The sequence below is a fragment of the Buteo buteo genome, chromosome Z, assembly GCF_964188355.1.
Source record: "Buteo buteo chromosome Z, bButBut1.hap1.1, whole genome shotgun sequence".
Taxonomy (NCBI): Eukaryota; Metazoa; Chordata; class Aves; order Accipitriformes; family Accipitridae; genus Buteo; species Buteo buteo.
The window spans coordinates 35,402,458-35,414,980 of record NC_134204.1 but is presented as its reverse complement, the minus strand read 5'-3'; the positions used below and the strand labels follow the sequence as shown (position 1 = coordinate 35,414,980).

The 12,523-nt window shown below is 38.7% G+C and overlaps 1 protein-coding gene across 15 annotated transcripts in view; it reads left to right on the top strand.

Annotated features, from left to right (window-relative positions):
* Positions 1 to 12,523, top strand: part of MPDZ (multiple PDZ domain crumbs cell polarity complex component) — a 100,439-nt gene that overhangs the window by 44,747 nt on the left and 43,169 nt on the right. For 13 of the 15 annotated variants that reach the window (XM_075021265.1, XM_075021272.1, XM_075021278.1 and 10 more), the window contains exons 17-21: positions 504 to 713; positions 2,327 to 2,443; positions 4,986 to 5,144; positions 8,084 to 8,371; positions 9,283 to 9,406. In XM_075021265.1, the coding sequence (XP_074877366.1) occupies positions 504 to 713; positions 2,327 to 2,443; positions 4,986 to 5,144; positions 8,084 to 8,371; positions 9,283 to 9,406 (898 nt within the window). The remainder of the gene's footprint in view (positions 1 to 503; positions 714 to 2,326; positions 2,444 to 4,985; positions 5,145 to 8,083; positions 8,372 to 9,282; positions 9,407 to 12,523) is intronic. The other 2 variants (XM_075021274.1, XM_075021279.1) reach the window with 2 other exon arrangements.

The window sequence follows — 12,523 nt, the reverse complement described above, 5'->3', positions numbered from 1 at the left end:
ATCTCGACCCACGAGCCCTTTGTAAAATTTTCTCTCCCCTGTCCAGCTGAGGAGGGCGAGTGATAGAACAGCTTTGGTGGGCACCCGGCACCCAGCCAGGGTCAAGCTGCCACAACTGCCCAGCTCTATTCCCGAAACACTGAGTGTAAGGGAGGATAAAGTCTGCAATGCTGTCATTGCAGTAGGAAGTACTTTAATTTCTGGTGTGTAATTACTCATTATAATGCAAACAGAACTCTGTGTTGGAGATATATGATGGGACATCACCTAGAAAGGAGTAATAATTTTCACATTTAAGAATTAAAAATAGGTGGAAGTCTAAATCTATGGGCAGTATGGACAGGAGGGTATGTTCCCACTGAAGGTTCATCTGGAGCAGAGCTCCAACTTTTTTAATAACCCAACTCTACTGGGTTATTAAAAGCTCATGTATAAAAAATTAGCCTCTCAAGGCATAAAAGAGTAAATAAAATGAGATGTTTTTCTTCCTTTTATTTAATTAGGATCCTGTTGATCCAGCAAACACCGTAATTGTGATTCGCTCATTGGTTCCTGGGGGTGTGGCCGAGCAAGATGGCAGACTTCTTCCCGGAGACCGGCTTATGTTTGTTAATGATACCAACTTGGAAAATGGCAGCCTGGAGGAAGCGGTACAAGCACTGAAAGGAGCCCCAACAGGAACAGTTAAAATAGGAGTTGCCAAACCACTGCCTGTAAGGATTTGGGAATTCGATCAGTACTTTTCATGTCATTTAAGCTGGTACATGATGATCCTGACTTCTGCATACACTTTGTGTGTGTTAGGGTGCAGCTGGGTGGCTCAGAACACCCAGAAGCTCTTTAACATTCATGTATCTCCTTGCATGGAGGAGTGGCCTGTGTAGTGTATGGCTGGTGTAGTGATTGCAAGACCCAGCACACCTGTCTTGCAGCTGAGAAAACAGTGAAGCATCTTGCAACCAGCACAGTCTTTCAGGGCTGCAAGTTGCCAGGCATAATTTTGTACACTTTACAAGATTCTCTGAATGTGTGAAGTGGTGACATAAACTTTATGTGGTTTGCCTGGAATTTGCCTATTCCTTGCTTTGTGAGGTATAGTACATATGCAGTCTTTGTATTTAGACTGCACAGTTTGTGTTTAAACAATGGTGAGTAGTCTTCCGTTCGTATACTTCAAACTGTTTATTTTAGCATAGCCATAAATAATTTTAGAAGGTAGTCTGGAACAATTAGAAGAATGAAGTTGAAGGAGACCTAAGGTTGCCAAGATAGCGTATCAGTAGGGATGCTAGTGGACTAGTGTCCCTAGTGTGTTAAATTCAAATCAGTAGAATGGCATCAGTTCATACATATGAAGAAGATAGCTTTCACTATATTTGTAAGCCCAAGTGCAGTCTTTGGGGTTCATTTTTGCTTTTCATGAAATGATAATCATGTAATCCTGTAGCCCTTGATGCAGATACCAAATTTTCATTCTTAGTAGAACTTTGTGGAGAGGGTGGGAGGGAATGGCTGATGTTTAGGTTACTAGAAACTTTGTTTTTTATAGTAAGTGGGTACTTTTAAAACTTGCTTTGTTAAATTAGTTTTTTGTAGTGGACACTTAATAAAATGTCTTGCAAATCAACATTTTCATACTTAAGAAGATACTCTAAAAGGGAAAATATGTGGAAATGCATGGGGATTTTGTTTCTGTTCCCAGCAGTTTGTAAATGTTCAGCATTTGCACTTCAGTGTTTCATAAAGTATGCTTGCCAATTAATTAAACATTTTGAATAATCACTGGCTTCTTTGCAGTACTGGACAAATGCACCTACCATCAAATTATGTTGGAAAAAGCTGCTGGTTTGTAGTCAGAATTATGTTTTGTCATCTTGAGGCTGTTCCACCCGGCAAATACAATCTTAAAACACAGACAGTGTATGCAGTCTTCCCGCCTGCTAACAAGATTACTCTGTGGCTAGCAAGGTTGTAAAGGCCTCTGCTGTTAGGCTCTTTCCTTGGTGGCATCTCTGATGGCAGTTTTAGTATATGTTTAATAAGAGCAGAAATTTAAAATTATTTTAGGCTAAGCTGTGGGCTCTGTGGTGGAGCTGGATAGGCCTTTTTCATTACTTGGGGATATAAAAAGAGATGTGAAGCTGAATCAATTCAGGTAAATTTGAAGAAAAATAATTGTCTCTTTACCTACCCAACACTGTGACTGTGATTGAAATGAAGTTTCCTGCATTTGGAGTTCATTTGCCTCTGTAAACTCCCCACATCACACACTGCACGCCCTGTGTCCTGGCCACTCATCCAACTCAGAGCTTCGTTCTTTCTGCAGCTTTCACCAGAGGAGGGCTATGTCTCTGCTAAGGAAGATTGCTTTTTCTACACTGCCCAGTCACTTGAGGAGGAGGGGCCAGCTGATGCAGCCCTCTTCCATGCTGAGCTGGCTCTGGTTAGTGGCCCAACTTACCAAAGATTCCTTAAGTCTTTGCATTTTGTAATGAAAGGGGTTGCTTTGTCACTGTTCATGCTTATTTTTTAGTGTTTACTGTCACCACATTACTCATCCACCATAGTTGGGATGCATCCCCACATGGTAGAAACTGGCATCTGAAGATGTTGGCTGTTTGCATGAGCTGTGAATCTGGCCTATTATATGTTAGTTGCTGGAAAAAAATGAAGCATTTTGCTGAGATTTTCAAAAGTGCATGGCTACCCACTTCTCCTTGCATGCACTGAGTATCCCTTTGAAAATCTCACCTTGTGTAGAGAAACGTTCTTGTGCTTATTTTCTAAATAAATCTCTTTGCCTATATGTCATAATACATCACTTCTCTACCTTGAAAAGTTTCTGGAACCCTCTTTTTGCATGTAAGCCAGCCCTAGAAGGAATGCTGTCTATCTTCAAAAGCTGCCAACGCTTCCTCCTAATAGTATTCTTTAGACATCAGCAGCGATCAGTGATTATGAGATTTGCAAGGTCAAAAGGTGTTCACTTGTACAAACAATGTGGCTTACCTGAGCATTCAGTGCCTTACATGGCCCAGAAGTTACCAGTAAGAGCTCAGATAAAAAAGACAAAGGAAACAGGACTCTACAACCCCTGCCCCAAACCCCCCAAACCAGAATATAAATGTATTCTGAGTGTGTCTTCTCATGGTTATTTGTACTGGTCTGCATCTGACATTGAAGTTACTTGGCCCTCATTTTCCAGGCACATATGTAGGGAAGCAGTTTCTAGTAAATACCAGAACTTAATTCATGAGAAAAAACCCAAAACCAAACAAAAACCTGAAATCGATCCTTCCTAGGCAAAAATCTCTGAATTACTGATTTGAGTACGTTTGCTATTTTTTCACATTTGCAAATGACAAGCTGTTTTTAATAAGTTGCATTTAAACAAGACTGCCTATTTTTTCTTCTGGAGTTTGTTACCTTGGTACAGTAGTTAGATAATAGTATTTGCCTTACTCTGTTCATTGAGAAGAAGTATGAAGAAGCCATGTTGTATATTGTAAATATCCTTTAATTTAAGGTGTGTTGAAAATATAAGATTAAAACTTAAGTATTTAAAAAATTAACTTCTATTTGTGATTCATATTAAAAAAAAATTGCAAAAAACCAATGAAAATACATGGCAGATAATAATATGGTTAAATTGTCAACACTGTCAGCTGCCTAATTAAAAGTGCAAAATTTGAAATTGAGTGTGCAGTCACCCAGTTGAAGATAATGTTTGCCGAGTACACTCATGAGGTACTGTTTTTCACAGATAAATCTACACTCAGATTCTACAGGTCTGTCACCGTTTTTCACAATCCTTTTTTTAGGGCATAGCTTCGGTAACACTAGTCTGCATTTTCCAGAACATGGGCTGAGAGTAAGTTACACCAAAGGAGCAGTTTGAATTAGTTGTTAAGCCTTTAGGTTTGAGACAATAAGAAATTGAATCATTGTACCCCAAAAAGGAATCAATATGTTGAATCACTGCAGGTTGTTGCTGTTGCTGTTGTGGATCTGACATAATGAATTCATAGTATGATTAACCACAGAGGCTGAGAAACAACAGTTAGGTCTCATCTCTGCAGATGGGTACACTTGACTGCTTCATACAAGTTTATGGTACGGTCATGGGTCTGAACTCAGTGATCGTTTTTGTTAGCATACACTACTTTCTTGAGCTCTGCCAGGGGAGGTGAAATTATAATCAAAGTGTAGTATGTGAAGCACGTAAATTAAATCTTTTAGGACTTAATTTTATTCTAGTATTTGAAAGTATACGGGTCTTGAAAAAAATTATATATCATGTAAGGAAAAAAAAAGGCAGAAAATACTGCCCATGTCCATGTCTGGAACTCTTTTAAAAATTTTATTTCTCATGTAAGACAGGAGAATTGTCCATATTGATCTTGTTGTCAAATGTAAAATATTTTGGAAATCATAAAATATCATGTTATAAATTTTTCTTATAAATGTATTGGAAAGCATTGCAGTTTCTGGAAGATTATTTTTTGTATGTTTTAAAAACAACTGAACCTGTGAAGCTGGGTGGAGGGAACATTCCTGACAGGTGGCACTAAATGAAGCTCATTTTTCTTAAGTGCTAATTCTTGTGGAGTAAAATTAAAAAAAAAAAAAAAGCCCAACAGAAATAAAAATATTGATGCCATGGAGTACAGCAGAATTCCCCCAACACCTCATACACTTCTATTAACAGGCATGAGTCTGCCTCAGCCCTGCAACTCATTCCAGTTGAGACCCTCACTTTACTTCAGATATTCTTTGCAAACTCTGAAGGTGTAGTAACATGAATTGTAACTGGAAGCAGAAATTTTTCCTACTATGCTGTGCAAAGGTAACTTCAATATAAAAAGTGGAGGGAAAAAAAAAGGAGGAACGTGTCAGTCAGTATGTAGCAGCTGAGTTGCATGTGTTTGGGGCTTATGTGGTGTGCAGGTTAACAGCCTGGCTGATTGAATTGCTTTTGTTGTTAGGTGGACTCCAGCGAGGCAGATCTAGCGGATGAGTCCACCTTTGAATCGCAGTATTCTCTAGAGAATGACGTCTTCGAGGCTTCAGTGATAGCTCTGCATGGCAGTGCCTGTAGCGGTGAGCTGAACTACAGCTTCTCTCTTCCATTGTCAACTCCCAAGGTAAAAACGAGGATGGTTTTATTGATGACAAACTTTGATTATAAGTGTGAAGAGGCTATATTATTAGATATAAATATTTTATGGCATCCTGGTTCAAACTGCAGTATTTATTACCAGATTAAAGTGCAGTTTTATTTAGGGTAGTGCTGGTGTCTTTCAGACGCCTGTGTTGAAGAGAGAGGCAGCTAGAAGTTTGAAAGTTTGGATTTGTGTTTTAAATGGCCAGATAAAGTATGGTTTGTAGTGTTAAAATTGTGGCGAGCAGTCTGCTACAAAACTTAATTCAGAGCATAGTAAAGAGTGGTAAAACAAAATAACTGCATTATTCTACAATATTTTTGGTGTGAAAAGCAAGAGTAAGTTATCATCCTAAGCTTTGCTTTTATGCTTCATAGTTATTACATTTGCTAATTAATTTACTGTGTTCTTGAATGAAATGTTCATAATGATACTATAATTAAAAGTAATTCTGTATATATCAAACCTCTGATTGCTGGTAATTTCTATTTAAAGTCAGTAAATGGAGATAAGTTCCTTAAGAGTACTACAAAGATCAGTATCTTTTTTCTTGCTGGTCACATACCTATAATGACTTGATTCTTTGTATCAGAGTTGGTGTTTTGTTTCTTTCCATGGTTTTTCATGCTCTTTTTTTGTGGCAATCTATGGATTTATTTTTCTAATCCAGAGTCTTCCAAGTCATTTCTCCTAGCAGTCTTCTTTAAAAGCAACATTGTAGGGATTTCTCCCAGGTTTGCAGTCTGTGGTCTTGAATAGAGTAGCTGCTGCTTTTTCCTCCACACCTGAGCTGCAGTAACTCCCTTCATCTCTTGTGGAATATGTTCAGCCCTGGTTGGAAAGCTAAATTCATCTTCTAATGGTTTTTCCTAATCCACAGAAGAGCACATCTCTGCTGTGCCAGTGGGACAGATTGCATTAACTCTGTAATTGTTACTTAAACGGATTATGCATTTTGCATGCTGAGAAGCATTTTATGAGATGGAGGCTGGATTTACATTATATATCAAGTTGAAGCTCTAGAAAGTCTTAAGTTATTTTCAGCATTGACTTAAAGATGGCTTTAGTTTGCATGTTTTTTTAAAGATTATGGTCCTGACTTTTCAGTGTTCCTGTTTGTGCACCAGTATGAAGTGAGTAAGTTCTCATCAAGTAACATTCTATACTCTGCAGTTATGAGTGAATTCACAAAGTAAACGTAGCGAGAAAATCTGTTCATAAAAGAAGACATTTGAAACATGTGAGATGCAGTAGAAATGAAAAAAAATTCTATTCGATGCTATGAGGAATGCAGAGGTATTTCAGCTGTTTCTGGCTGCAGGGCAGTTGACAGGTTCTGAATGCCTTTGGTGTCACTTTTAAAAATACATGATGAAAAAAAATACTTCAAGTAATGCAGATGCTGTAATGAGGCCACATGTCGTTGTGGTTACAAATTCCTGAAATCGTGCTTGTCGTCAAAAATTACAGCATTGCTTTTCTTTAAGTGAAAAAAAAAAAAAGGGCATATGCTGCAACTCTAATATGTATATATGGCATATGGAATAAATGTTGAGTACAGTCTGGGTCTTGTTTTCACTATTTTGAAATGGATACAAAACAGACTTAAAAGTAGATGTCCCAGCTGTCTTTGAAACCTTATGAAATAATTTAAATAGATTATAGTCCTGGTGTTCTGTTCTTCAAAAGGTAGGAAATTATTTCATTGATTACATCATGCAGACTAGTTGTATTTAGGCTTTTCTCAATTATCTTCTCAGATGTTACTTAAACCACTTACTTACAGGTGAACCTTTTCTGATGATTGCTTGGGGACGGAGCAAGCACATATGTGCTTCATGAAAGATGAGAAAAACTAATTCTAAGGCCCTTGATACAAAATGTTGCAAAATATCCCAAAATCCTGGGAAAACACGTTTTCCCCACCTTTTGGAAAAGAAGTAGAAGAATTAATAGGACCAGTGGGTAACAACTAAGACAGATAGAGGTAGATGTTCTTGTGGCTACATTTACTACATTTCAGAGAAAAATTCTTAATACTGATACAATCCTCTAAGTCCAACCTTTAAGTCCTTGATATATCTTTCTAATATCTAATAGCCTACATGTTTTAAAAATTACTTATTTTGAAAGCTCAGCTAGAGAATATTTGAAGATTTTTTTTTTCAGAAGGTTGTGATTCTTGCAATACCTTAAAATATTTGAAATGCAGGACCTTGGAATCTTGAATGTCTAAACAAATTTTGTGTAGAGAACTTAATCCTAGTACTGCAGCCATAATTGATATACTTGCAATAAGTACTAACTGCTGATTTTCTGTAACTGCATGATTATTGTCACACTTCAAAACCTCTATGTTCATTTTTTGCTGAGATTTGACTGAGTTTTTACATTTCCCTCTTTGTGTGGAAGGGATGTCTAAAGATGTCTAAATAGGTTTCTATTCAGTTAAATGGATTATTAGATTGCATTCTTCTTGTCTGAACTGCTTGAAATTGCTCCTTTCTTGCTAACGTGTTTTGAAAGTAAAGACTTTAGTCTTGCAAAGTTCTTCCACTTAAGACAATTCGATGCTTTTATTTTAATAATTTGCTGGAGTTATGTCTAGTTTGAGAATCTGTGAGTGGACGTTACTTTGCTGAAGTTAGCAGAGAGTTACTGATGAGTAAGTACCAAATTAGAATTTGGCCTTCAGCAGTAACTTACTGCTTTCTGTTATTTTAAAACAGAAGAAATTGTCTGGGGAACCAAGTAAATTTTATAGTAAAATGCCTGTAGGGATCTACTGAAGACACTGATGTTACAACAAATATGTTTAAGTTCTGGGAGATTAGTTTCTGTTTAATATTTTAGCATGAAATGTACTATTAAATTCTATTACAAAAGAATGTTGATTGTTCATTGTCTTCTGTGTTTAACAGTCTGTTGGAGAGGAGTGTTCAAATGCTGCAGCTGATTTCTGTGTTTCTGACAAGAATCTGTACAGCATGGATCTGAATCAGAGAGTGAGAGAGCAAAAGTCCATAGTGGGCAGTAGCCTGGAAACTGCAACTGGTTTTGCTAAAAAGGATCTTCTGCCTCTGGCTGTTCCGGATATCAACCAAAATGAAAGTGAAAACACAGCAACATGGACTGCAACTCAGACAACAGCAGAAATTGCACAATGTACAAGCCTTGCTACTGCAATGCAGCTTGATCCCACTGGACAAGTAAAGATTTTTTTTAAATAGTAATTGAAAAAAACCTATGGAAAGGCCATATTACACCATAGAATCTCCTACAGAAATAGACACTGGCCAACAGCTGTGTATGGTTTTTTCATTATAAATATGTGTCAGATGTAGTAGCTCACATCAAAACTTAGGGATTTAGATCTATCCAAAATGGAGATAATTTATGGCATTAAGATAGTCATCTACCAGAGACTAGCGATACACGGGTATGTAAGTCTTCTCATACCTCACAGCAGTAGACACTGCTGGACCACAGTGTACCCATTGGGCAGGCCAGGGGGCTCTTCTTACACGCTAGTAATCTCTGCAGAGACATGGGCCCAAGGAGGAGGTGCACAGCTGGAAACCAGGCTTTTCCTAAGCCAAGGGGTAGTGGTGTGAAAGTCTTGCATCCTGATGTTCACACAAGCCTGCACAGTTGCAGACCAGACAAACTGGTTTGTGATGCCACAGTGTGCAAACATAATATTCCTTTATATATCAGTCTCTGTGATGTGTTACTTTTTTCTTACATTCAGTGGTTTGTTAAGAAATTCTTAAAAGAGCTGCAGTTTCTTACAAGATTTGTTACTTTAGCACTGGCAGATTGTTAGACATGTGGTGAATGAGTCTGAGAACCCTTGAGCTCATCCCTCTACTTTTAGGAGTCTAACTGATGTCTCTAAATTAAAAGCATACTTTGTGGTAGATTTGCTATATTACCTGAATGAAAACAGAAACCTTATGTATGTCAGTTTAATCTTTGATGGACTGACTTTTCCAATGTCTGTATAAGGAATTTGTAAAAATTATGCACCTAGATTTTGTATAAGGTGAGTTGAGGTCAGTATGTCCAATCGTATTTTTATCTCGGTATTCTGAACTGATGTTATTTTCCCTTGTATTAGGATCAAGTGCTTTTAATGGAAAAGAGATGCCCAGTATCTCTAGAGGGAAGTTCCACAACCCCAAATTCAGTCAAAAACATGTATGAGAAGACTATCACTATTGCAAAAGGCAGTTCAAGTCTAGGTAAGGTAGCTAACATTTTTTGTAACCTGTTCAGGAACATGGCTTTCTGTTTTTCCCATACTTTTCTTGTTTTATTAGTAAAGACTAAACATTTTCCTTTTAGTGGGGAAAGCATAACAGGATATTCATTCTTTGCTGCTCTTGCCCTGTTTGGCTATGATGGCAGTGGATGCATTTGCTGTCACTGTGAACACAAAAGTGAACTGTACAGTCTCACTGAGAATTTTTTTTTCCTGTAAAGGCGTTTAGTCATTCCTAAATGTTAACAGAACAATTTTAATACATTGTTTTTTAATGTCTATACATTTATATAATATAGCATAAAAATGAGATATGGCCAAGGAATGCTGTAGAAGAACACTTTAGTCAAAAAGCTGCAGACTAGGCTTTCAAATGTATGTAAACACAAAATGATCTTGCTTTCTGAGAATGGTCAAAAGGGTCTAAACAAGCTATTAACTTCCTTGCTACATATTTGTGCTTGTATCTTAAGTGCCTCAGTACTTCTGAAAATCAGATCATTGGTACATTTAATAGGTAGTATTTTTAGCTCAATGATACTCTAATTTTGTAGAGAATTTTAGGGTTTTAAATATCTGCAATCCGCAACTTCCTGAGCATGCTGACTGGAGGCACATTTTGGAGTGCAGAGGCACAACAGATGGAAACATTTTTCAGTGTCCTTTCCTGGTCTCTGGTGTGGGCCTGGGCAGTGTGAGGGGGAGCACAGGGATAGCATCCTCCCAGGCCAGTTCCCAGAGCCGGTGCAAGGGAGACTTTGTGGTAGGAAGCAGTGGTGCTGTCCTCCCATTCAAAGCTGGTGTGTTCATTTGCTTTGATTAAGGTTCCTGGTACTGTTTCTTCTGGCCAACTGCATGTTCTTGAAGACTCTCCGGTGTTGGTAGGGCAGGCGTTTGTGTAGGCACTGGCTGTTTGCAATAACTCCACAAATGCTTTAAGATGGGTTGTCCACAGGAAACACCCTGGAAGTGGCCTGTGGGCCCTTTGTTCATAAAGAGCCACCACTCAGGATGCCCTTGCTGTGCAGAGGCAGGTGAGGTGCTCTGGTGCTGTAATTCATGGGTGCTTCTGCCTGGAATAAACTGCGCTCTGATGGCCGGATACTCAGTCTGCCTCGTATCACCTTCTCCTTTGTGATACAGCCAGCCTCCAAAGTGCACTGGGAATTGTCCTGGTTTAAAATCAGCCTCCCCAAAATATAAAGCTGTAGGCAAGGCTGATGTGGGTATAAGTTTTGACTTTCATTGGTGTGAGGTGCTTGGGTAACTACTGCCTTCACTAACTTCATTGCCAGGATGAATAAAGTGCAGGTCACAGTACAGTTTCAGGCATTTGGATTTTGTTAAAGAAGTTTTGTTTGCGGTACCCTCTTAACTCAATAGAGTTGTGTTTTGGTTGTGTGTCTATGAGTATTTTAAGTGCAGTGAACATACAAAGCAAATTTCATGTCAAGCGTAATATAGCGTAAAAATACAAACTTGGGGCAGGGTACACATTGGCAGACATTACATGCATGAAAATTAAGACTGGCCTCTCATACACGTAGTATGAATGTGAATAATGCTTTCTCATGGCTTTTAACTGTAGTCTTTTTCTTCCAGGCTGTGTGTGCTTTGGCTTGGGAAGCTGCCTGGGCACAGTGACCAATTTACACACATGGCTGCACTGCTTTTAACTTTCATTTTTACAAAAGGAGCTAAATCAAGAGCTGTGAATGATGTTGAAAGCTGCAGCTGCATCAATTATTTCAGTTGAGAACTGGTACTTTTTTTTTTCTTTTTAAATAGGGTCACCCATAGCTTGCAACAGCTCTTCAGATCCAGCCAGAGCTGGAGCTCTATCCTTTTGATCGTGATTTTTAAAAGATAAGAAGACAGAGCACCCTCATGCAAGACCTGAAATGCCATTGTCCTGTGTGATTCATTTGGCACCTTGACAGTGGCATTTGCATTTTTAACCTGAAACTGTAGCTGTCCAAAGTGTGACATCAGCCTTGCAGATCTGTTGTAATGAGGATGTCAGCATAGAAACCAGGGGTGATGTTTTTCTAAAGTGCTATTTCACTAGCCTCAGTAATACTGTTGGTTGTTACTGGCTTAACCAAGCAGCAAAGTTAGGTTCAGAATTTCAGACCACATTTCAGCTGTTTGCCTGGCAGTTTGCTTTTCTGTGCATGCTGCCTGTATTCTGGTGGAGACCACTTTGTTGCAGAGCTGTGTTTACATTCAGATCTAACCGAGTAACCTGTGTGAGCGGATCTGTCAAGAGGTGGTTGTTGGAAGGAGTATGTGAGTGTAAACACCAGAGGACAGCACCTGTAAATGCTATCTGTGATGTGGTCAACATTATAATGTTACTAATTGGAGGGATAGGTGACAAGATCTCCAGTCAGTGGTAACACCATATTCTTTCATCAGTTTACTATAAAGTGCCATCATGAAGATGGGTTTTGCAGTTTTTCCAAAAGATAGACCTTGACTTCTCCATACCAAAGTAGAGAGGTACATTTATTCCTGTGTCTAAGAAGCTTATTGGGCAGTTCCTTGCTAGTCAGGGCCACCTTCTCATACTTAGACAGCTATGTTAATCTCAGCTACAAGTAGGTGTGAGGAGCCAACACTGGGAAGAGATTTTTATTTTCTGGAAGGAGTCGAAAAAGCACAAATGAATATCCAGATTCATGTTGCTCTTTAAATGGTTACAGTATTTTATTTTTTTCTCTGACACAGATATATAGGCAGATGTTTGTAAGGTTGGCTGAATCTGGGTAGCCTGGGTCTTATAGCTACCTTCTAAACTCTGTTCAGCCAGTCTGTCTCCCAGGGTCTAAGGTCACAGGATAAAGTGTTCAGTCTCATTCTGTAGCCACGTTTGTGTATAAATGGTCAGAATTTTTTCATAGTCAGTATCCTTGGAGGTTTTGTTCTGGGTAGCTATCATCTTCCTTCCGCTCACAGTCTGGACAATAAGGTAAGGGCTTGTAGACACGCAACTGCACTCGCAGTGCTTGCTAGCCTGATGTTTACATGCAAAACCAGGAGAACACATAGTGGGGTAGTGACTGCTTCCTTCTCCAATAGGTATTCCTCCATAAGG